The following is a 22,828-nucleotide window of genomic DNA, read 5'->3' as shown; positions in this document are numbered from 1 at the left end:
TAATTTGTAATGTAATGTGTAAATAACAAAATAATGTAATATGTAGTGAATTATATGTATTTTAGTTTTTGATTTTATATATATTTTTTATATTCTGGAAAATGTTAGTATTATGCTTTCTAATGAATTAGAAAAACTTTTTATATAATATAGGCTTTTATATAAAGGTATGATTTTCAACACTTTTTTAAAATTTTTAAAATAAATGTAGGGGAATTATGCTTTTATACATTTTCATATAAATATAGGCTTAAATATAGGCTTTTGTTAAAAAAAATGCTTCTAAAAGACTAAAACAGACTTTTATTTAAAAAATAATAATTTCAAAACTGATTATTGAGATAAAGAGTCCCACGAGGATATCCTGGAGTTGTAAGAAGTAAACTGTAATTGCCAAAAAGTCTAGAACTTATATAGACTATAGTTAAATTCAAAACTATACTAGTATATATTAATTATTACAAAATAATGTACTTATAAATAAATAGATTAATAGTTAATATATATAAACATCATATTATTACTAATATAGATAATCCATAAAATTGAAAAAACCAAACCAGGACTGCAATCAGAAGTTCAGTTCTTAAATTCTCAAAACCGGTGTATACCAAACCGGTTACACCCCTACAGTGTGAATCACTAATCTTTGTTCCGTAACGCCATAGTAAATATAAGAATACCACCTTCGAGTCCAGATGCTCAGTTGTTGAGGAATCACGTAATAGAGTTCAAGGACAGATCCACAAACCAGCCCCCAGCATTGCAAAAAGGATTAAACACACGTAGTTCTTATAATACTTAAATAAGTATTCAATATCACTCACACCAGCACTAATAACTATTCATTATTTATTGTAAGATCCACATTTTGTGTCACAATCTTCCCAAAACTCTAGAATTCCAGCAAGGTATTTATTGGGATCTCAATAAATTTCTAAGCATCTTCTACAGGATTATCAGGTTCCCAACTCGCATAGAAACATGATATTCGTGCTTGTTAATGGCACAAGCAGAGATGAAAAACATACCAGAAAAGAAAAGAAAAATGCTAAAGCATGTATGTGCGTGCTTGTGTGCCTATATTATATAAATATATATATATATATATTTATTAATTTCTCCAAGAAGCAAACTAATAATGTTAAAATCAAAATGAGCAGAACGGTAGAAACTTTCTTTCAGACCAACGCATGTCATTTACAGTAATATGTCCTCAAAAGGGCATCAGAAAAGTTAAATAACCACGACAAAACACTAGTCCCTTACTTAAAAAGTTAAATACAGAACTAAGGTAAACTATATATATTGGACGGTAATATATATCCACATTTGACTTGGGGGCAGGGCACTACACACAGATGGGGACAAATAACAAAAATGGTGAAACTTCGTCTGCCTAGTACAAACGCTTTCGACAGTCGCCTGCACCACAGTAGCATGGCATAGTGATTATTTTTCCATCAGGCCCAATAACACTATCAAGTTCGTATCCATAGTCATAAGTGAGTTCCTGTTTTTAACACGAAACACTGTCATACCAAGGAAGTTGTAAATCTATGCAAGCTATGGACAGTCCCAGAAATATAGTATTTACAAATTATTAGCACAACAGACTCCCATAAGGATACTAGCCAAAAGTGAAACGTCCATGACCTACGTCTAGCACAACAGATATTATAAGGTACGTGATGGTTCAAACACAGGTTGTAAGTTTAGTTAAATCGAGATGTGAATATATTGACTATATAATAAAATATGAAAATAGCAAGTCCATCAAGAGAGAGACAGAGAAACCTTAAACTCTAGTCATAAAAAAAACACAGACAAAACACCGTGAACATGAGCCTTGATGTCCACAATTTCATTATGCTTCAGAGGCATAACAATGAGGTGGAAAAACTAAAAATAAATCACGAAGAACCTTTACCTGCATAGGGACTATGTCATCTGCAGCAAATAACATCACTCGCGCAAGTCTAACATCATGGTGAGAACTCAAAACACACTGAACAAAGAGGTTAGGCTCGCAACCATGATTAATGAATCTGGCAACATTGCCAGAAGCACCTGCATCTATGCAAAACTCAGGCTCACTTTCAGATATCTGGTCATATATTTCCTTAGCATGATTACTTAAACGTATAGATGCATCACATGATCGCCTCTGCAAAGAAAAGACACTTCAGATGAATACTTTGAAACTATATCAAAAGTGACCTAATATAATAGTTTCTGAATAAGATCATTCTATAATAAAATTGGATGGCAATAATTTTCCCTTTTCTACCATTTCTGATATACTTCAATTGACACAGAAATATAAAGCTGCCGCATTAGAAAAATAAATTTAAACTGTTTAATACATCCTAACAAGACAGAACAGAATCGCACAGCCACAAATTCTAATTCCAATATAACTGTATTGGTACCTCTCTTCCTCCTATCCCGTTAATTGTTTGCCAGCAATCAATGTCAAATATATAGTCATTCCCTGAGACGCTGTCTAATTCGCAATTTTTCCTGAGAATTCCAACATATTCACAAACTGGTGCACCAGAAGGAATAAAGTTCCTAGACCTAACTGCCCAGCCTTTATTCTCCGTGCGATAGACCTGCTCAATGGAAAGAAAAAAGGTTTAATCATCTGTCACATAAGCTATATACCAAGGAAAAATTACTAGATTTTGGTTAAATGACCTCAAGTTGGTACTTCATTCCCTGCTGAGAAGTACGATTGACACAATTCGGTCCACAGCCACATCTTGGACCACATTCGTACACAACATCCCTTGGTTCAACTAATCTGAAAAGAAACCAAGGAAAAGACATAAATGGTTCACACATAAAAGAAAGATCAAATTAGCCTGGTTTGGTTACCAAGATGATGAGACTCATCTCATCTCATATAATCATTACAACTTTCTCAAACTCCCACACAAAATATAATTAAACAATTCAATTTTTTCAAATTCCAAAATAAAAATTATATTAAAAAAGTTATATTTTAACAATATTTTATTCAACTTTCAACTTTTATCTTATCTCATCTATGTAACCAAAGGAGGATGACTTAACATTAATAGTAAATACAGATCTTTAAAAATTCAACCGGCATGCTATAACAATAGAAAAACATGAAATGAGGCATGTTAAATAACAAAAGAAAGAGAACTGTGCATAAAATTGGTTATGGTGATTCATCAGCATTAGTGATAATTATTAAGGAATCATGTCTCTGGCGGTTATGGTGATATTTCCTTTCAAACCATCCTCTAAATTAAATTATCTATTTTTCCATGGTTAACATTTCTGTCATTGACATCAAACCAACTGCACAAATCTCACCTGCCACCATCTTGGCGCACATATGGGAAATCACCGCCATTAAGTCGAGCACAATAACACTTCTCAGCATTAGTACATTTTCCTTTGCAATTGCAACCAGGAGCATTTGGGGGCATAGTTACATTGTGCGCAACTTGGATAGACTTGATATATTCAAACCCTGCAATTCCAGAAATTTGTCTGAATTACTGGAATCCATAATAGGTACCACAAATTGTTTATCGGTATAGAAAAAAAGAAAAGGAAAAACTTTACAGGAGTAAAAGCAGCAACACAGAAGGTGGACCTCAAATGGTAAATATGTAAAGTGAATATGGTAGAACTTAAGGATAAAATGAACCTAAATTAAATTAGCTGTCCTTAAGATCAGAAACTGCACATGATGTCCTAATGTCATCCAATGGAGCACACTTTATGAAGACATATAACCTGTATGTTTCTCCATGACATTTCCTCTCTCTTATAATTACACAAACTTTTAGGCAAAATATTACATAGGAGAATTTACCGGAGGGTGCAACTGGAGGAACATCATTTTCATTTGAAGCAGGAATACATAAATTTTCCTGACCACCGCAGATGTCCTCACACACAAATCTGGAAATATAACCGACTCAAGTTCAAATATTGAATATAATCATTATGAAATACGACACACTCTTCCTTCGTTTTTTTTTTTTTTTCGTTTTTTAAATAAGATTCTATCAAAAGACCAAACAGCTGTAGCCCTAATTCATGTGAAGTATTAGTTCATCATTAATGCAGTAGGCTTACAGAAGTCGTACCCATCTAATTCAGAATGACCTCTAGAGACTCGCTGCCGAGCAAAACTAACCTGATTTAAGAAGTGAAACTAGAAGTGAGAATAGTAGTACTATGAACAACAAAGAGGTTTCAGTCATCGATGGAATCACCAGAAAGAGGAATTAAGTACTTAAATATGATATAAATGCAGCCTAGAAATGCAAACAAAAGATAAATTCAACATGCCACTAAAAAAGCATGCACAAAGAAGAGTCAAAACAAGAAACGCATAAGAACTAGGTTAAGACAGGAACGGTCCATACATGCTATTTGATAATTCAAAATCAAGATATGGAGACACAAGATCTCAAGTTTCAACAAAATCTTCAGGATCACTTGATAAATCCTATTTGTGTTCGTACAAATCATGTATGAAAATAAGAAAACCGGGACTCAGTGAAACTACTACAGATCATCTATAAGAAAAGGCACGAGAGAACAATAATTTGCAACAACCCATTACGAGTTTACCTACAGGTTATATATTTTTGAGGTTACAGTATCCACTCCATGCCCAGAGCACACAGGTTTGAGCTTCCAGTTTATTTGAACCATTAAAGTGCATGTGGGATACCAGACATGTTTTCAACAAGTATTTGAATTACAGTTTAAGATGAAATACTTAACTAGTCAATTTCGACATTCTATAAGTGACCTTACAAACTGCAAACAAATTTGATTTTAATATCGGAGCTACCATATCCCCCAAAACCACGTACTGGATTGCTTAAAAGTGAAATGATTCCATGACAATAAATCAAAGTGCTTATATATGGTTATTATCAACAAATATAGTTTCCATGTTCTCGATATGGCTAGAAGTTCTTTCCTATCTATTTAGGTGGGAATTTCGGTTGTGTTTATACACAGAGCACCTGAAGAAACAGAAAAAACAAAAATACCAGATTTGTGAGCAATTTGGGCTGTCCTTCAATTCGCTTTAAGCGATACTTGAAAACAATAAATCCAGCAACACCTCTCTCTTTCCAATAATGATCAACCTGAAAGACAAAGAAAAAGAGACAGAACACACACTTGACATTTGGTCAATATAAGAATTCGATAAGAATATAGGATTCGATATTAAGTAATTTCGCATATGGTGGATTGTGGGGAGGATGGTGCTCGAATGAGGTGAGCGGACCTCATGAAGTGGGGCTTTGGAAACACATCCGAAGAGGCTGGACAAACATCCACCGATACACACGTTTGGCAGTTGGGGATGGTTCCAGAATCAACTTCTAGACTGATTTATGGTGTGAAAAGATTGAGTCCTTAAGGAAGCTTATCCAACAATATACAGCATCGCACAAAAACAGGAGGCTTCAATAGCAGAACTCATGGATCTTTCTAGTGGCTCTCCCCAGTGGAATATCATGTTCCTTAGAGCTGCCCAAGACTGGGAAATTGACATATTTACATATTTCTTTAATCTGGTGTATAATTGTAGAGTGAACGGAGGAACTTCTATGATTTTGTGGTCACCATCCAAGGAGGGAAGATTTATTGTACAGTTGTATTATAAGAGCACTCCGAATGAATTCTTCATCCTATCCTTAAAATACATCACCAAAATCCACTTTTTCTATTTTACATACTGACTTTTACAATATACCATACGTCAGCTTATCTGTTTTTTCTTTATATCATTTAAATATTATACTTAATATATTTTATTCATTTCAAATAAACTAAAAAGTAGAAAGTATATAAAGAAATTAATAAAAAGTAAAAAATAGAGAGAGAAATGAATTAAATATTTACACAAGTGTAAATAGTGTTCCATAGATGTAGAGATGGTACTATAGCAAACTGGATATTAGTTATAAAATACATAATCCATTGGATGGGCTATATTGAGCTATTTCCTTCAAATTTTACAAAAACATGGGTTTTACATAACCCATTGGGAATGCTCTAAGTCCCTTATGAAACATTCTACAAGACCATTCCCATGGAAGAACATATGGAGGACCAAGACCACCCTAAAAGCTTTTTTTTTTTTTTTTTTTGTATGGACAGCTTCATTAGGGAAGATTCTCACATTAAATAACCTACGGAAACGCCAAATTATTGTGTTGGATTGGTGTTATATGTGCAAGAACAGTGGGGAGTCAGTGGATCATTTATTACTGCATTGTGACGTAGTCATGAGTTTGTGGAATGATATATTTGCTAGAGCGGGGCTCCATTGGGTGATGCCACGAAGGGTTATGGATTTTTTGGCCAGCCGGCAAGGCATCTGAGGTACCACTCAAATTGCAGCCATGTGGAAGATGATACCGATATGTCTATGGTGGTGCATATGGATGGAGAGGAATGGTCAAAGTTTTGAAAATCGTGAACGGACAATGGACGAGATTGGAACTTTATTTTTTCATACTCTACTCCATTGTTGATTGTAATAGACTTTAATGGCATGAACGTAAATGATTTCCTTGTATTATTAGACACTCATGCATAGGTGTTGCTCTTGTATATGTTCCATTTACTTGGCTTCGCCTATTTTAATAAAATTCTTATTTACTGATAAAAAAAAAAGAAATTTAGCACAAACTTTCCAATAAATAAAAAGTAATTTAGCATATAAACATATGAAGAAATATATAGTCTGCCCCTGCCTATTGACTTCATTAATACAATCCTTGAATACTAATAAAAAAAAAAGGTTCGTCAAAAGATAAATTGTATTCTCAAGCCGGTGTGTAGAGCACATCTAGTAAAGTGCCTACATGGCATAATTTAATTTGGAAGATAAATATTAAAATTTCAATCTTACAAATCAAATCTTACCATTTAATTGAAGTGGATGGTGTGCTCTACACACTGGCTTGAGAATAGAATAACTCAAATATTGTAGTTGTAAGATAAGATGAAACAACCCAAGAAAAGCTCTAGACACGTATGCACTATAACCCTAAAAAGATGAGTTATTTGAAATTTTCCTAGAATCACTTATAAAACCCAAATTTACTTAATAAGTAGCCAATGGACTTAGCACCCATGACTACTTTTATAGAGTGTCCACTTTATGCAAGTTATCTTTCAATGTAGGTCTGAGATTTTATATACTCCCCCTCTTAAGTTCTTGATGTCCCCGTAAAGGACATGTCATGCAATTCTCCTGTATCACACGATTGGCCTAACTAGGTAGCTCTGATATCATATGAAACAATCCAAGGAAAGTGCTAACCACATCTGTGCTAGAACCTCAAAAAAGCTAAGTCAAATTGAATCTTCCCTAGAATCACTTATATAAGCCCAAAATCACTAATTAGTAGCCACTGACTTAGCACCCATCACTACCTTTATAACCCACCCACTCTATATAGGTTATTCATATTCCCAAAATGGGATTGGAGTATTACAAATAAATTTAGTCTATCATGCATGCATCCTAATGTATCCATTAAGAAATAAGGCATGAGCACTTACAATATGATTTTCACAACAAATATGAGCACTTAAATAAGGAATGTTGTTGCATGTGGTGAGAAGTATCAGCAGGTATGTGTATGATATGGAAGCGTCACATGTAAAAGATCTGCGACAATTCCCAATTCTCAAAATCCAAAAAAGTGTAGAAAGAGTGGATATAAATTATATGGCCTAGATCTGTGCAGCCATTGAACACAAAAAAATCATAAATATGAGCCAGACATTAACAGTGTATTTTCAATTCACATTAAAACAATATCCATGGACTTCAAAAGTCTTATAGATTCTTTCATTACAAACAAAAATTATAATCATAATTATGTTCTACCTTGTACAAACCATCATAAGTGTAAACTTTGCGAATATTACCACTAGCACATTTATGTCCACGGATCACTCGAACAGATACATCTTGATCCATGCTGTTCTGCAAAAGATAATTTTTGTTTTCGAAGTATAAAAGATAAAACTACATACAATAAACATCAGTTAAGAAAAAACATTCCACATTCCAAAGATATATCATTCTAAGGTAAATGTTGGTAAAGATTTATCGAATTGCTCATTGCCAAACACAACTCAATAATGTGTACTTTATAGTCAATATACGTATCTCCATATACAAGTCAAAATTGCGATTAATCACAAATCATGGTACTATAAATAGCATTAGACTCTGTTCAAGTTTGCCTATACCCTAGCATTATATTCAGGGCTGTTTGCACAATTATATTCTCTTTGCTGAAACCATGGGTTCTAACTTAAGCATTTGCCAATTATACTACAAACCTAAGTCGCTTAGCAAATCTATGATCGACGATACATTGTGCCAAAGTGACAAAAATTCTACTTGTATGATTCACAACAACATAAGGAGTAGATCAATAGAAATGATACATGAATTACTCTTATTTCCATCTCTAATGGTGTGGAGCTAAAAACAATCTTGCAACAACCCAAGGAAGGCCCAAGCTACATTTGGACCCATACTTCAAAAAGACTATTGAAGGTTACAATCAGAGTCCCTTGGAATCATTATAAAGGACTTGAACTTCTCTCTGCCAAGTAATGTGGAGTTTCACTCGACACCTTCCTATACTCAATCCAATTTGGGATATCACAAGCTACCCCCCTAAAATTCCCGGCATCATCGTCAGGTCATTGCATCATAGGTGGCATGGCCCAAGTCCTATACTTATGTATGGATTTGTCTCTGATACCATTTGTAACAATCCAAGGAACGCCCAAACCACATATGAGCCCATACTCCAAAAGGACTAGTCACGATTACAATTGGAGTCATTGAGAATCATTATAAAAATCTTGAATTTTTTTCCTCCCAAGCAATGCAGGATCCCATTCACCCCCTTCCTATACTCAATCCAATTTGGGATATCACAAATCCATTGCTTAATTTCTCTTAAAACGTTATTCCCAAATTTTCTAAGTCCCCTTATTTCAATTGTTCGTTATACTCAATTTGAAAATTGAAATCAATTACTTATTTCATTAAGTTGAAACTAATGGAATCTAAAATCAATGCCTTTCAATTCGTGAAGACCAAAACTAGGAGTTCATCTTCAATTCATCAATGAAATAAAATGAGTTGATTATAGACTCCAATTTATTTGTTTGGCATGCACATAGATTGAAATATAACATAATTTCATTAAAATGAGTACAATCAAGCAGAATTTCCACCACCACTCCGGCTAAATGTTGATTTACCATGTAAACTTATGCTAGATATCTAAAAAAAATTCCTTATTACAATCAGTCATTTTAAACATTATAAAAATATGGGGAAATTACACTTGGCCACTCAAAACTATCATCCTTTTTGCAATGGCACCTCCAAACTACAAATTTTGTTACTCAGCACTCAAATTAGTTACTTTTATATCAATTTGCACCAGCTGTCAAATTCTGGCATAAAAATGGATGTAAAGTAGATCGCATGGCTCGCACATGCCATGTATCGAATTAAAATGACCAGAGTGACCCTATTGCCCAATATTAGTGCCAATAGTGCACATAAAATTAGTCATTTTAAGTCAGAAAATGGCACATGCATGTCACTTGACCCCATTTCAATCCATTTTGACTTCAAAATCTGATGATGAATGAAACTTGAAATATAAGTATTAAATTGGGGTGCTAACTACCAAAGTTGGTAGTTTGGAGGAGTCCTTGCAAAACAAGTGATAATTTGAGAAGGTAAACATAATTTTCTCAAAAATCAAAGAAAATTTAATCATCCACATATTTTTTACATAAATAAAAATAGAGAGTGAGAGATAAGAAAATATGTGTTTTCAGGTGTGTGAAGGTAATTAATACATAAAGATAAAAAACATAGATACTGATATCTTTTATGTTTGGCAAAAAACAGAGTCTTATCTGAGATGAAATGAATAAGGAATCAGACCAATTTTGATGTGATCTGATCTTTTGTTCCCAGTTCAAATAAATTCTACTCCACTCAGTTTACGTAAGTTGAGGTTCTGAAAAATGGTTGCAAATATAAATAACGCATATCTTGAGATATTAAAGTACAAAAACAAATCTACAAATTGAAAGTATCACTGTTTTCTCCTAGTCTCTTTACTTTGATGTACTACTAATATAAAAAGTTCAAATTGTTAAATAACTGCAGAAATGGATTGATAATAGTAAAATCTGACGACCTGAAACAGCTTACTATTCGGATCACACTAAAAATAATGCATTTCACTGAAAAATATTTCAATATTCTATTTGATGGTGAATAATCCAATTTAATCTTGGCACATTTTGAAAATCAAAGCACGAAATAAACATATTAGTTAAAAAAGAATATTTCAAAACGATCATTTGGAAATATAGAATGTTTAAATATCCCTATGAGTTTGGTAATATTTACTGCCTAAATAATCAAGGAAAAATTACAAATGCTAAAGAACATGATACATATAGAGAAACATGTTTTTTTATATTTAAAAACATGCTAAAGAGTAGGATGCATATAGAGAAACATGTGAAGGGTTTCTCTAAATACACATTTGAATTTGTAAGTACTTGATCAAGGATGAACTCAAAAGTCAGTAATTAAACTTGGTTTAATATTACTTTGAAATGAGGAGAATAACTTATCAAATTAATCACCTGAAGAATTACCGAGTTAAATACAAATACTACCCGTGTAATCAAACAAAAACATGAGTGAATATATAAGCAAAAAGTATAACTGTATTTTCATATTACACACCTTAAGAGCCAAATTACCACGACACATAACTTGATCTTTGATTTGACGTTTATTTCCAAGCAAATCATTTCCACCTTGACCTGTATACACGACTTCTTCAGAATTATCAACATCATCTTCATATTGGCCAGACAAGACAATTGAAACAGCAAGTGGCAAGGTAAAGTTCCTGTACTCCTGCAAAAATCCAAGATACAATTATAAATATTTAGGTTACAGACACACGGTGGATTGCACCAAGAAACCATGAAGATAATTTGTTTTCGAATTCACAAAAAAAATTCACAATCCACCAAACAAAAGAAGATCTAAGGCCTCTTTATCAATCATCATTATCTTGCCAGTATCATTTCCACATCCCATGCATCAAATTAGTAATTCATTTATCAATAAATATATTTTGAACTCTATTTTAATTCTCTTTCTAAAAGGAGTTAAAATTGAATAAAAAATGCAAAAAATATATATATAGAAATACCAGTAAATAAATAAATAGACACACCACTATTTTACAAGATTCTCCAATATAATCAATTCCACTCAACCAGAGTCCATGAAGACCTACGGCCACCATTTCAGCCCGTGAAAAGAATTGATGTCCAACATTAATACCTGCATTGTTAAAAGAACATAAAATTATATTTTTTACACAAGTCATATAACTATTGATATCATTCATAAAGGACCAGATAGCAAATATCTACAGCCCAATAGACAACTGAATTTACGAACCTGGTAGATGACCTATTTTCTTAGGGTACAAAATTTTATTTGACTTCACCATCTGCCATAAATCACAAAGCAAGAGTAAGGAACCGAAGTAATAAGCATAGGTCAGATTACCAAAGGCTCCAATATATCAAAGTTATAACTGCTCCCATATAGAAAAGAAAAAGAAATTAAACAGCTTCATTATTATATTCATTGCAATAATAAGAGCATGTGATGTGCACATGCAACAGATATATAGGGGGCGGTTCCCTCCCATTGAAACCCATCAGTTTCCTCCCATTTTAATATTGTTAGATGAGATATATAGTGAGTTGAGACGAGATGAAAGTTGAAAGTTGAATAAAATATTGTTAGAATATTATTTTTTAATATTATTATTGTTTTTGGATTTGAAAAAGTTGAATTGTTTATTATGTTGGGTGAGAATTTGAGAAAGCTGTAATGATTAGATAAGATGAGTTAAGATCAACTCTGAATCCAAACGGGGCCTTAGTGGATGAACAATCCCTAGATCTCTTTGTCTCTCACCCACACCGATGTTTCTCCTCCAAGCTCTCCCCCTTCGAAGGCCAGAGAGAGAATCAAAACAGACAGTACATGTTGCTTATACAGGTCAAAGCAGTATGGAAGATGGTCCTCGTCTTGTTTGTTGTGTGCAATTGTAGAGAGCAAAATAACCAAAGGTTTGAGCATTGTGAGAAGATTGAGGAACTCAAGGACTATTGCCATGTTGTTGGTGCTTTATGGCATGCAATCTATCTCATAATAACTCCCGGCTCGAATTGAAGCAATCTCTTGCCTTCAAGCCATCGACAGCCCTCTGGTTGCACATAAAGGGACTACGACAGCCGGCGACCTGTCATTTCTCAACGAGGAGTTGTCACACGTCCACACAAAGGTGATAGCAATGACGAGGCGTCGATCTCAGACACCCTCTTATGTTGCCAATACAGCCTTAGGAACACTTTCAGTTACAAACAAGGTCCCCTCTAGGGTCTTGTGCACTCTGAAAGAAGAGGATAGGGCTTTTTCAACTAATGAGTCAGTGGATGGGATCAAATTGCAGCTGGTATGTGGGTTTAGCGCTCCTTTCAATGAAATGGAGGATATTGGGGATGAACCTAGTCCTCTCTGCTCTCTTCAGCACCTTTATGGTTTGGATTACACTCAGACTGGGTTCTTCGTAAGGTTGATGAAATTCGCCAATGTGTAGGGATTTCCCATGAAGGCTTCAAGGAACAATTTAAAGCTCTCATCATTGCCATTGAAGCAGGACAGATCCTCCCAACCAGATCGGCGGATAAGAAAGCAAGGGATCTCAATAGGCTTTCTTGTTCCATCAATTACGACTCAGGAAAGGAAGTGTCAGTAAGGGAGGAATGATGATAGGGCACATCTTGGTGCCTCATGAAGCCTAAGATTCTGTTATGGAATGTTTAGGGGTGGCAATGTGTGACACGACCCGTTAACCCAATACGAACACGACATGATAAAAGCGGGTTAGGGTTTAGCCTTAACGGGTTCGGGTCAAAACAGGTTGACCCGTTAAGACAAGATTGATTAACGGGTCACTAACGGGTCAACCTGTTATGACCCATTAAGAAAATTAAATTTACCTTTATACCCTTAGACCTAAAAGGTAAAGAAGACGCTCCACTTCCTTCTTCAAGTTCTAAATTTGTTTAGATCTGTATTTTTAATTTTTTATTATATTTTAGATTGTAACATTAATATATTTACATTGTATGTTTTATTTCTTATATTTGGGATGTAATTTTAATAATGAATATTATTACAAATTGTGTGGATCATATTTGTTTGGATTATAATTTTAGACTTGTAGTTAGTTTTTTATTTTTTATAGATATTATTTATATTTAAATATTTATATAAAATCAATTAAGTCAAACGGGTCGTGTCGTGTCGCATCGTGTCAATTTATTTCTTATTCATTAACGGGTCATAACGGGTCGTGTCGTGTCAACCCGTTATCCTATCATGTCGTGTTCGGGTTTGAAATTTTGATAAGAAATCCTTAACGGGTCGTGTTCGTGTTGACCTATTAAGTGTAATGCACATACCTTGACACGACACGAACACGACCCGTTAACACGATTTGACACCCCTAAGAATGTTAGGGGGTTGAATGACCCGAACAAGCGCCTAAGGGTGAAGAAACTAATTCAGGAATGGAAGGTTGACGTAATCTGCTTGCAAGAGACTAAGTTGAAGAATGTTGACATAAATATAATCAGAAGTTTGTGGGGTTGCTCTTAGATGGATTGGGTCTTTCTAGCTTCCAAGAGAGCCTCAAGAGGTATCATAGTGATGGGATAAAAGAGTAGTTAATATGACAGAGGAGTACGTCACTGAATTTTTGGTGGCTTGTTCTTTCACAAACGTGGATGATGGCTTCAAATGGGGTTTTGCCTGAGTATATGGACCTAATATCGACATCAATATAAGGCTTTTATCGGATGAGATCACAGGCTTGTGCGGTTGGCGGGTGGCCCGTGGTGTATTGGAGGGGATTTTAACATCACCCTATTCCCAAGTGAAAGGTCAGGGAACTCAAGTATCGGGCCAGCCATGGCAGATTTTCATCCCTATATTTTTAGCTGAATTTGGTTGATCTACCTTTGGCGAGAGGAGACTATACCTAGTCTAGGCTGGACAGATTTATTGTCTCTCCTTCATGGGAGGCCCACTTTCCTAATTTATGCCAAAAACATCTCCCAAGACTATGCTCCGACCATTTTCCCTCTTATTGGATTGTGGAGGCCTTCATGAGGGGCGAAGATATTTTAAATTCGAGAACATGTGGCTGAAAGTAGACGGTTTCATGGATAAAGTTAGCTCGTGGTGGTCCTCCTATCACTTTTCAGGCACTCCTAGTTTCGTGTTGGCTAGAAAACTTAAAACCTTGAAAAGTGATCTGAAAAAATGGAACAAGGAAGCCTTTGGGAACATTAATGACCAGCGGAAAATTCTATTTCAGGAGTTGCAGAATTTTGATGAAAAGGAGTCTGACGGGGCTCTCTCGGATGAAGACAAGGCAAGGAAAAGGGTTGTTGAGGCTAAGCTAGAAAAAATACCCTCATAGAGGAGATTTTTTGGAGACAAAAATCTCAGACTCTTTGGTTAAAGGAAGAGGGACAAAAGCACAAAGCTTTTTCACCGAGTTGCCAACTACCACCGAAGAAATAATGTCATTAAGGTTCTCCACCCGAAAGGCAGGGTGCTCAGGGACAATGCAAAAATTAAGGATCACATTGTTAACTTTTATGCTAAACTACTCACAGAACAACACACTTGGAGGCCTAAGGTTCTGTCAAACTTGCCGGGATATTGTTAGGGAGGACATTATGAAGGTCATTCTTGAATTTCACTCAACCATGAAATTTGAGAAAAGCCTTGACGTATCATTCATTGCTCTTATTTCTAAAAGGGTAAGGTCGGTGGAGGTGAAAGATTTCCGTCCCACAAGCCTGGTAAGCGGGGTATATAAAATCATTTCAAAAGTCCTAGCTAATTCGATGAGCAAAGTCATGGGGAAGATCATCTCAAAGTCACAAAATGCTTTTGTCAAGTGAAGACAAATTCTTGACTTCGAACTCATTGCCAATGAATGCTTGGCAATGCAGACTCAAAGTCAGCACCCCAGGTATCCTTTGTAAACTGGATAAGGAGAAGGCATCTGATCACGTAAACTGAAATTTTTTGGTGTATATCCTTGGTAGACATGGATTCAGGGAGAGATGGTGTCAATGGATAAAATACTGCATCACTCCGTCAGATTTTCGGTCTAGGTAAAAGGCACTCCCGAAGGCTTTTTCAACAGCTCTCGGGGTCTGCAACAAGGGGACCCTTTGTCCCCTTTCTTGTTTGTTTTATTAATGGATGTGATGAGCAAAATGTTGAAGGCGGTGGTGGATAGGGATATCATCTCAGGTTTCTCGATAGGCGGCTCATCGAATGGTTGTTTACAAGTATCTCACCTTCTCTTTGCTGACGACACCTTGATTCTTTGCGAGCTTGATCACGACCAGATTCGCTCCTTGAGGGCACTATTGCTTTGCTTCAAAGTTGTCTCCGGTCATAAGGTGAATTTATCTAAGTTTGAAATGATTCTTGTTTGCTTGGTTCATAACAGAGGCGAATTGGCTGCCATCTTGGGCTGCACGGTGTCATCCCTGCCTATGAAGTATCTCAACCTTCCTTTGGGGGCTCCTCATAAATTCAAGGCAATGTGGGATGGGACTGTCGAAAAGATTGAATGTAAATTGGCAGTTTGGAAACGGATCTATTTGTCCAAACATGGTAGAATCACCCTAATCAAGAGCATGCTATCTAATCTCCCAACATGTTTCCCATCTTTATCTAATAGATTGGAGAAGATTTTTTACTTATCAAAAAAAAAAAAAAAAAGATTGGAGAAGATTTTTTGTGATTTCTTGTAGGGAGACCTAGAAGATGAGAAAAAGTTCCACTTAATCAAGTGGGAGAAAATCTGCACCCCTTGTGGCGGTTTGGGGATTAGAAAGTTGAGAATCTTCAATTCTGCTCTATTAGGGAAATGGCCATGGTGGTACCATCGGGAAGGGGACACTCTTTGGAGGAATGTCATTGAAGTCAAATACGGGAGCATTTGGGGAGGATGGTGCTCTAATGAAGTAAGAGGAGCATAGGGGGTGGGATTTGGAAATGTATCAGGAACGGATGGGTAGATTTCTCCAACAATTTCAGAATTGAGGTGGGAAGGGGAACACGAATCATATTCTGGTCCGATATATGGTGTGGTGATATCGCCTTGAAGAACACTTTCCCTTCACTTTATAGGATCACGCTAGATAAGGACGCTTCAGTGGCTGATAACATGGTCACTTCCGTTGGTTCTTTCCAATGGTTGGTAAGGTTGACTAGAGCTGTCCAGGATTGGGAGAGCATTACAAAACTTTACAGGGCACTTTATGCACTGAACCTAAAAGCTAAAAGGGAAGACAAGTTGCTTTGGAAGCAAACCGGGAGCAACAACTTCTCGGTCAAATCCTTCTACAAGGTTTTGTCGTCGCATTCTTCTATTGTTTTCCCTTGGAAGAGTATTTGGAGGAGTAATGTTCCACTTAAGGTTGCTTTTTTTAGCTGGCTGGCCTCCCATGGGAAAATAGACTCTTGATAATGGATTGGTGTTTTATTGTGTAAAAGCAATGGAGAAACAACGGATCATCTTCTTTTACACTGTGAAGTGGTCAAGGCTTTATGGGATGATATCTTCTCTTGGTATTGCCTAGGTCATGCCTAGGAAGGTGGTTGATTTATTGTTATGCTGGAGAGGAATTCAGGGTAATCGTCAAATAGCAGCTGTTTGGAAGATGGTGCCTCTATGTTTAATATGGTGTACTTGGAACAAAAGGAATGGACACTGCTTTGACAACAGGGAACGGTCGATGGAAGGATTTAGGGACCTTTTCTATCATACATTGTTACTTTGGGCTTCAGCCATTGTATTGAGTGAGACTAGCCTTACTAACTTTTATGTTGATTTTCACAACAGTTAGCTTGTAATTAGGTTCACCTCTTGTATACTTCTTGTTTACCTGGGCTATACCCAATTACGCGATTAATAAAATTTCTTACTAATAAAAAAAGAACATTTTTGGACTAGGCTGAGTCATGCCACAACTGGTGATGGAATTTTTTAATGTGTTGGAAAGTCAATTTCACAGTGAGTCAATCGAGTAAAGTTTTGCAGAAAATTATCTCAATCTGCCTAATGTGGTGTACATGGAAGGAAAGGAATGACCAAAGCTTCAGGGATTTTGTGAAGATTTTGGAGTAGCTTAAGATTTTCTTTTTTAGAACATGTTATCATATGTTTCTCCAGTTTTAGATTTCAGAATTTGATTAATCCATTTTCTCTTTTTAACAAGGCATATATATTGTATTGTGCCTTTTTGGGCGCATTAACAAAATTATCTCACTTACCAAAATAGAGCTTACAGGACTTTTATGTTCTTTTAATCTTTTGAGTTAGGTGTATCCATGTATATGCCTTGTGTACCAAGGCAACACCTATTTTAATCATTAGTAAAGCTTAACTTGCTCATCTAAAAAAATGGGTTGAAACAATGCAAATACACCCTTGATAATGGGTTTCCAGCCATTATTCTTAGTTGTTCCATATAACTTGCCCTTTATTTTAGTGAATTTTAAGCAGAAAATTGATAAATTGCTGGTGGCATGCGATTTCACCAGAACTTTGCAAATTTCACAGCTATAATACTGTAAAGTTAGGAATCACAATTTGGAAAGTTTAAATGCACCTCAGCCTGATAACAACATTTCTTATTTGATGTGATTTTAACATCATCATGATTTTTTGTAAACATAGCAGCAATATGGTAGCAATCAAACAAACTAAGAGCGTAACAGAGAAAGCATGTCATTTCTTTGGTTAGCTAAACCATAGTTCTTCAATGACCAAGGCTGAAAACTTTCTACCACATGCGATATATGTACATGCATAAGCCAGTTACTTGCCTCGGAAATTGCTTTCAAATCAGGTCGCTTTGAACATCTCCTAAGAGAATCATCAGATGCATTCCTATTCTGCAAACATTTGTGGCATTGATGGGCATTAATGTAAATAAGCACGGAGATAAACAAACATCAAGAGACCAATCCAATATCTTCTGCTTTAATATGTGCATGGCACAGAATCACTAGAAAACCTATGGATCATTGAGCAGTGTAGGTCTGGCGAATACATTATGAAATCTGAAAGCAGGAATTGACAAATTGACAAGAACTAGCATTGAAATTGGAAGATCATAAAGAAAAAACCAGATAACACAATTACTACAGGGATAAGAAGGGATACAATGAATTATTCAGAATTTTAATAACAAATTTGATAAATCATCTCAACTGCTAGCAAGGATGCATATCTCACATAAAAGTTGAAATGTAATTAATAATTCAACAGGATGGTTAGCATGTTTACACAAATGAAGAATCCAAACATAGTGTAACTGACTAAGCACATTGCATATAGAAACGAAGTAGTACAACTAAAGCCTGGTATAACAGCAGACTGTAAAGATTCAACTTCAATTTGTGCTTTCTCCAAAATTTTCAATGTCTAACTTAGAAAAAGCATTAAAAGTGAGGTAGAGTGCAAGGAAGTGCAAAAAACTAGAACTTCTTGAGCATATTGATCCAAACTTGAACAAAAAAAGACACCACTAAAAAGTAGAAAAACGAAAAGCAAATTGAAGTTCGAGATTCTCACATTATTGTCTAAGCCATTAGAAAGTTTCAGATCCTTATCCTTAGGCTTCTTGCACCTCTTATCCTCTTCCTGTGCATACATAGACAGACTACGTAAATAAAAAATGACTATCAAATTATTGAAGTAGACAAAACAGCAAGTATTAGAATTTCGCAGATATATTAGCCTTAGGGTTTGTTTGGAATGCGATTGGATGCTGAGATGATCTCAGATAATCTGAACTGATATGCGAATAGTAATATTTTGTGGATCCCATTGAGATGTGTTTGATTGTAAATAGGTTGAGATACATGTTTGAATGTATAAAGTAGGTTGAAATGAGTTTAACTTTGTTATTGAAAGTTTAAAAAATAGTGAGTTTCATCAATGATTGATTTGGGATGTGTTGAGCTCACTCCAACAACCAATATCTCAAAATTCTATGAATGGTAGTGAAATGGTTTATAAATAGTAGTTAATTGGTTTTAGTTAAGATGTTTTATTAGGTTTTGGTAAAAGAGAAATAAGATTTTGAATAAAAATATTTAAAGTTAAAAAATTGTTTAAATATTATTTTAAATATTATTTTTGTTTTGAAATTTGAAAAACTTGTATTATTTTTTGTGTATTGTTTGGAAGTTTGAGAAAGTTGTATTGGGTTTTGTGTTTTGATAATGATTAGATAATAATTAGATAAAAACGTTGAATATTTGAAATTGAAAAGTATTTTGTGTTTGGGTGATGTTTGAGAAAGAAATTATGAGAAGTTTTTAGAATATTTGAGAATACTTCATTTTACCAAAACAAGTTAGCAGCGAAGGAACTTGCAAAATTATCTATCCACACTAATCAATTACAGAACATATTGGAAAAACTAGAAGGGAAGAGATGCAATAAGCTAGTGTAGAATAGATAATTTGCAAGTTCCTTCTCTAAAGCTTTTATGAATTTAAAAATTGAAAAACCATAAGAGCATGATAGCAAGTGTGGAATAGAATCATAAGATAATATGCGTTATCTGATATATCAAAATAATGCTGTGGAGTGCCTGTGCACCTCCGGGATTAGTCGAAACACTGTTCCTAGACATCCGGTGCCAATCAAATATATATATATATATATATATATCAAAATAACGTATAATAGCTTTTATTAATTAAAAAAAAACCATAAGAGTTTCTATCATTTGAAATATTAAATAAATAAATAAACCTGAAGGCAACTTGACCACAATCACAAATAGATACATACATTGACACGCATTATTATAATAATCACCTGAACAAAGCGAAGATAAAACCTGTTAAAAATTCTCAGTGTCCTTTTCACGCTTGCAGCGCTTTTATTCAAATCATCAACTTGAGGAGGGCAACCAGAGTTATGACCTGTCCTCGTATCACTTGTACATACGATGTCTTCCACAAATCCCGCCTCAGTCATCTTCTCGCTAACTTGATCTTTAACGCCATCAGATAATCTCTTTCTCTTACAACTACCGAGAGGCTTTTGATCCTCCAGTGTCTTTTGAAGCCTGGGACTAGCCATTCGCTGTAATTTTTGTAGTCTTGGGCTACGTCGCACCGGACTCTTCGGTTCGATTTTTTTACCACATTGCGCAACATTCTTCTTCGACGCAATATTACCACCAGAATCCTTTACTACGACCATTGATTATGTAGAAAATCAAGACCAGAATTCAGAAGAGTTCCACGTTAATCTGGTTCTTGATTTGATATATAACAAATTACTTCAAACAGCTGCTCTAACTTGCTCCCATTAAATATAAAAAATAACAATCAGAAATCTCAACAAAAAAAAAAAAAACAAAAACAAATTTTTTTGACAGAAAAATCTCTATCTATTCTCGAATCGAGATTAGAAAGAAAAAAAAATAAAAACATTTTATTATCACGTTCCTCGGAAAAACAAGGGAGAGAAAAGTCAAGATCGGTACCTGTGGAACAGAGAAGAGTGCCGTGCGGGTGAAGAAACCTTAAACTCTAGGGTTTCTTATTTTAATTTTTCATGCATAAAACCTAGATGACTGGGAAAGGAAAAGTTTCGAAGGCCGGCCAGCAGCGGGAAACTAGCGAGAGTAATGTTAGAGCATTCTCATTGGATAAATGTATCTTCAAATTTTAATTAATATCACGTAAATTTATATTTATTTTATTTAAATTTAATCGTTAAATTATCTATTTAAATTCAATTTTCACATTAAATTATAATTAAATGAATATTAAAAAAATATTAAATGTTAATAATAATTATACTTTAATTAAATTAATATTAAAAAAATATTATTAAATGTTAATAATAATTCTATTCTAATTAAATTAATATTAAAAAATATATTATTAAATGTTAATAATAATTATACTCTAATTAAATTAATATTAAAAAAATATTATTTTAATTAAATTAATATTAAAAAAATATTATTAAATGTTAATAATAATTATATTATAAATATTAAATTAATTATATTCTAATTAATTTAATTTGTTTGCTTGGAGTCTGAAATAAATATTTTAATGTTTAATGAAGCAATTATAGTTAATTATATTTGGTGAAGCACTGTAACTAAAATTCAAATTGTTTTAAAAATGACTAATCTAATGTGGGGTTTTTTTTATACAAATTATCTAAATTTTAACTATTTTTCAACTTTGACTAAGCCAATAAAGATGTTCTTACACACTCAATACTTCTCACACACTTTATACAGTACATTATATAAAATGAGAGTATTTTTATAAAATTTTATTATTTTATGTGAGATTTTATAATAATAATTTTTATTTTAAAACATAATTTTGAAATATATTATAAAAAATATTGTGTATTTATCATTTTTCAAATAGTAATAGATAGTAAAAGAACGTGGATCCGTTAAATGGGTCCTATTTATATTATTTATGTGGGATTTAAATAGTAGAATGAGATAAGATAATTTTATATAAAAGTTTAAAATTGAATAAAATATTTTTAAAATATTTATTATTAATATTATTATTATTTAAAAATTTAAAAAATTTAAATTGTTTGTTATATTTTATGTGAGAATTTGTAAAAATTGTAATAATGATATAAGATAGATTGAGATAATTTTAGTATTCAAACCTAGCCTAAAATTTATGAATTTTAATATATAGTTACTAAAATTTTCAGTATGTTTTTACATAAATGCATGGCTCATTTGGATAGTAAGATTAGATGGTTTTAGATGAATTAAATAATATATTTTTAGAATATTATTTTTTAATATTATTATTTAGAATTTAAAAAAATATAATTATTTATTATATTTTATATAGAAATTTGATAAAATTGTAATGATTAGATTAAATAGATGAAAAGTGTTTTTGTATCTAATAGGGGCCTTAATTTTTTTGGTTTTTCATTAGTAGACACTTTTTTAAAAAAATAATTATATTCATCCCTACGTATCACACATTACACTATTTTTTTATTTTTTTTATTTTTTCTTATTAAATATGTAGTGTATGAATGATTAATATAAAAGTTTAATTAGTTAAAAAAAAATTAAATAAAAATAATAATAGTAAAAATTATAGAGTATAGAGTATAATACGAGGATAACTAACAACGCTCCTTTAACATGCATTCGGCGATCATCGAACTCCAACGTTCGACCACATGTTCCCTATCTCGATCTCAAAATTCACGTTATATCTCTGATACAGACTACAGAGTCACGTTTTTCTTTTCTTTTTCATGGACAACCTCCCGACAAGTGTATATTGATTTTAAAAAAATCGTATCCACACAATTTTTTTTATAATTTTTTATATAATTATATTTTAAATAGTGAGTATTTTAATAAAATGGTTTATAAAAATAACATCATTTTATAAAAATATCTTTATTTTAAAACATGATTATATAAAAAAAATTTACCTTCCAACAAGATGTATATTGATTTTAGAAAAATCGTACCCACACACATTTTTTTTTTTAATTTTTAT

General features: G+C 33.6%; 1 protein-coding gene across 3 annotated transcripts; it reads right to left on the bottom strand.

The window, feature by feature from the left end:
* Positions 1 to 1,031: 1,031 nt before the first annotated feature.
* Positions 1,032 to 20,933, bottom strand: LOC108997290 (histone-lysine N-methyltransferase, H3 lysine-9 specific SUVH4-like). 3 transcript variants are annotated; one of them, XM_035684007.1, is made up of 16 exons: positions 20,794 to 20,933; positions 20,118 to 20,605; positions 18,861 to 18,929; positions 18,110 to 18,178; positions 11,570 to 11,621; positions 11,340 to 11,449; positions 10,838 to 11,014; positions 7,919 to 8,017; positions 5,055 to 5,153; positions 4,134 to 4,183; positions 3,857 to 3,945; positions 3,349 to 3,508; positions 2,701 to 2,806; positions 2,433 to 2,615; positions 1,931 to 2,167; positions 1,032 to 1,513 (listed from the first exon to the last, which is right to left on the bottom strand). In XM_035684007.1, exons 2-16 carry the CDS (start codon positions 20,505 to 20,507, stop codon positions 1,400 to 1,402), a joined length of 2,004 nt encoding a protein of 667 aa, XP_035539900.1. In that variant the 5' UTR covers positions 20,508 to 20,605; positions 20,794 to 20,933; the 3' UTR covers positions 1,032 to 1,399. The 3 variants fall into 3 exon arrangements, with proteins under 3 accessions (XP_035539900.1, XP_018829041.2, XP_035539901.1); XM_018973496.2 differs by having other exon boundaries at positions 1,169 to 1,513; positions 20,118 to 20,601; positions 20,794 to 20,907; XM_035684008.1 differs by having other exon boundaries at positions 1,169 to 1,513; positions 20,118 to 20,497; positions 20,794 to 20,907.
* Between the last annotated feature and the right edge of the window lie 1,895 nt (positions 20,934 to 22,828).

This window comes from Juglans regia, chromosome 13 (assembly GCF_001411555.2).
Source record: "Juglans regia cultivar Chandler chromosome 13, Walnut 2.0, whole genome shotgun sequence".
Classification (NCBI taxonomy): Eukaryota; Viridiplantae; Streptophyta; class Magnoliopsida; order Fagales; family Juglandaceae; genus Juglans; species Juglans regia.
This window is presented reverse-complemented; position numbering and strand designations above follow the sequence as displayed.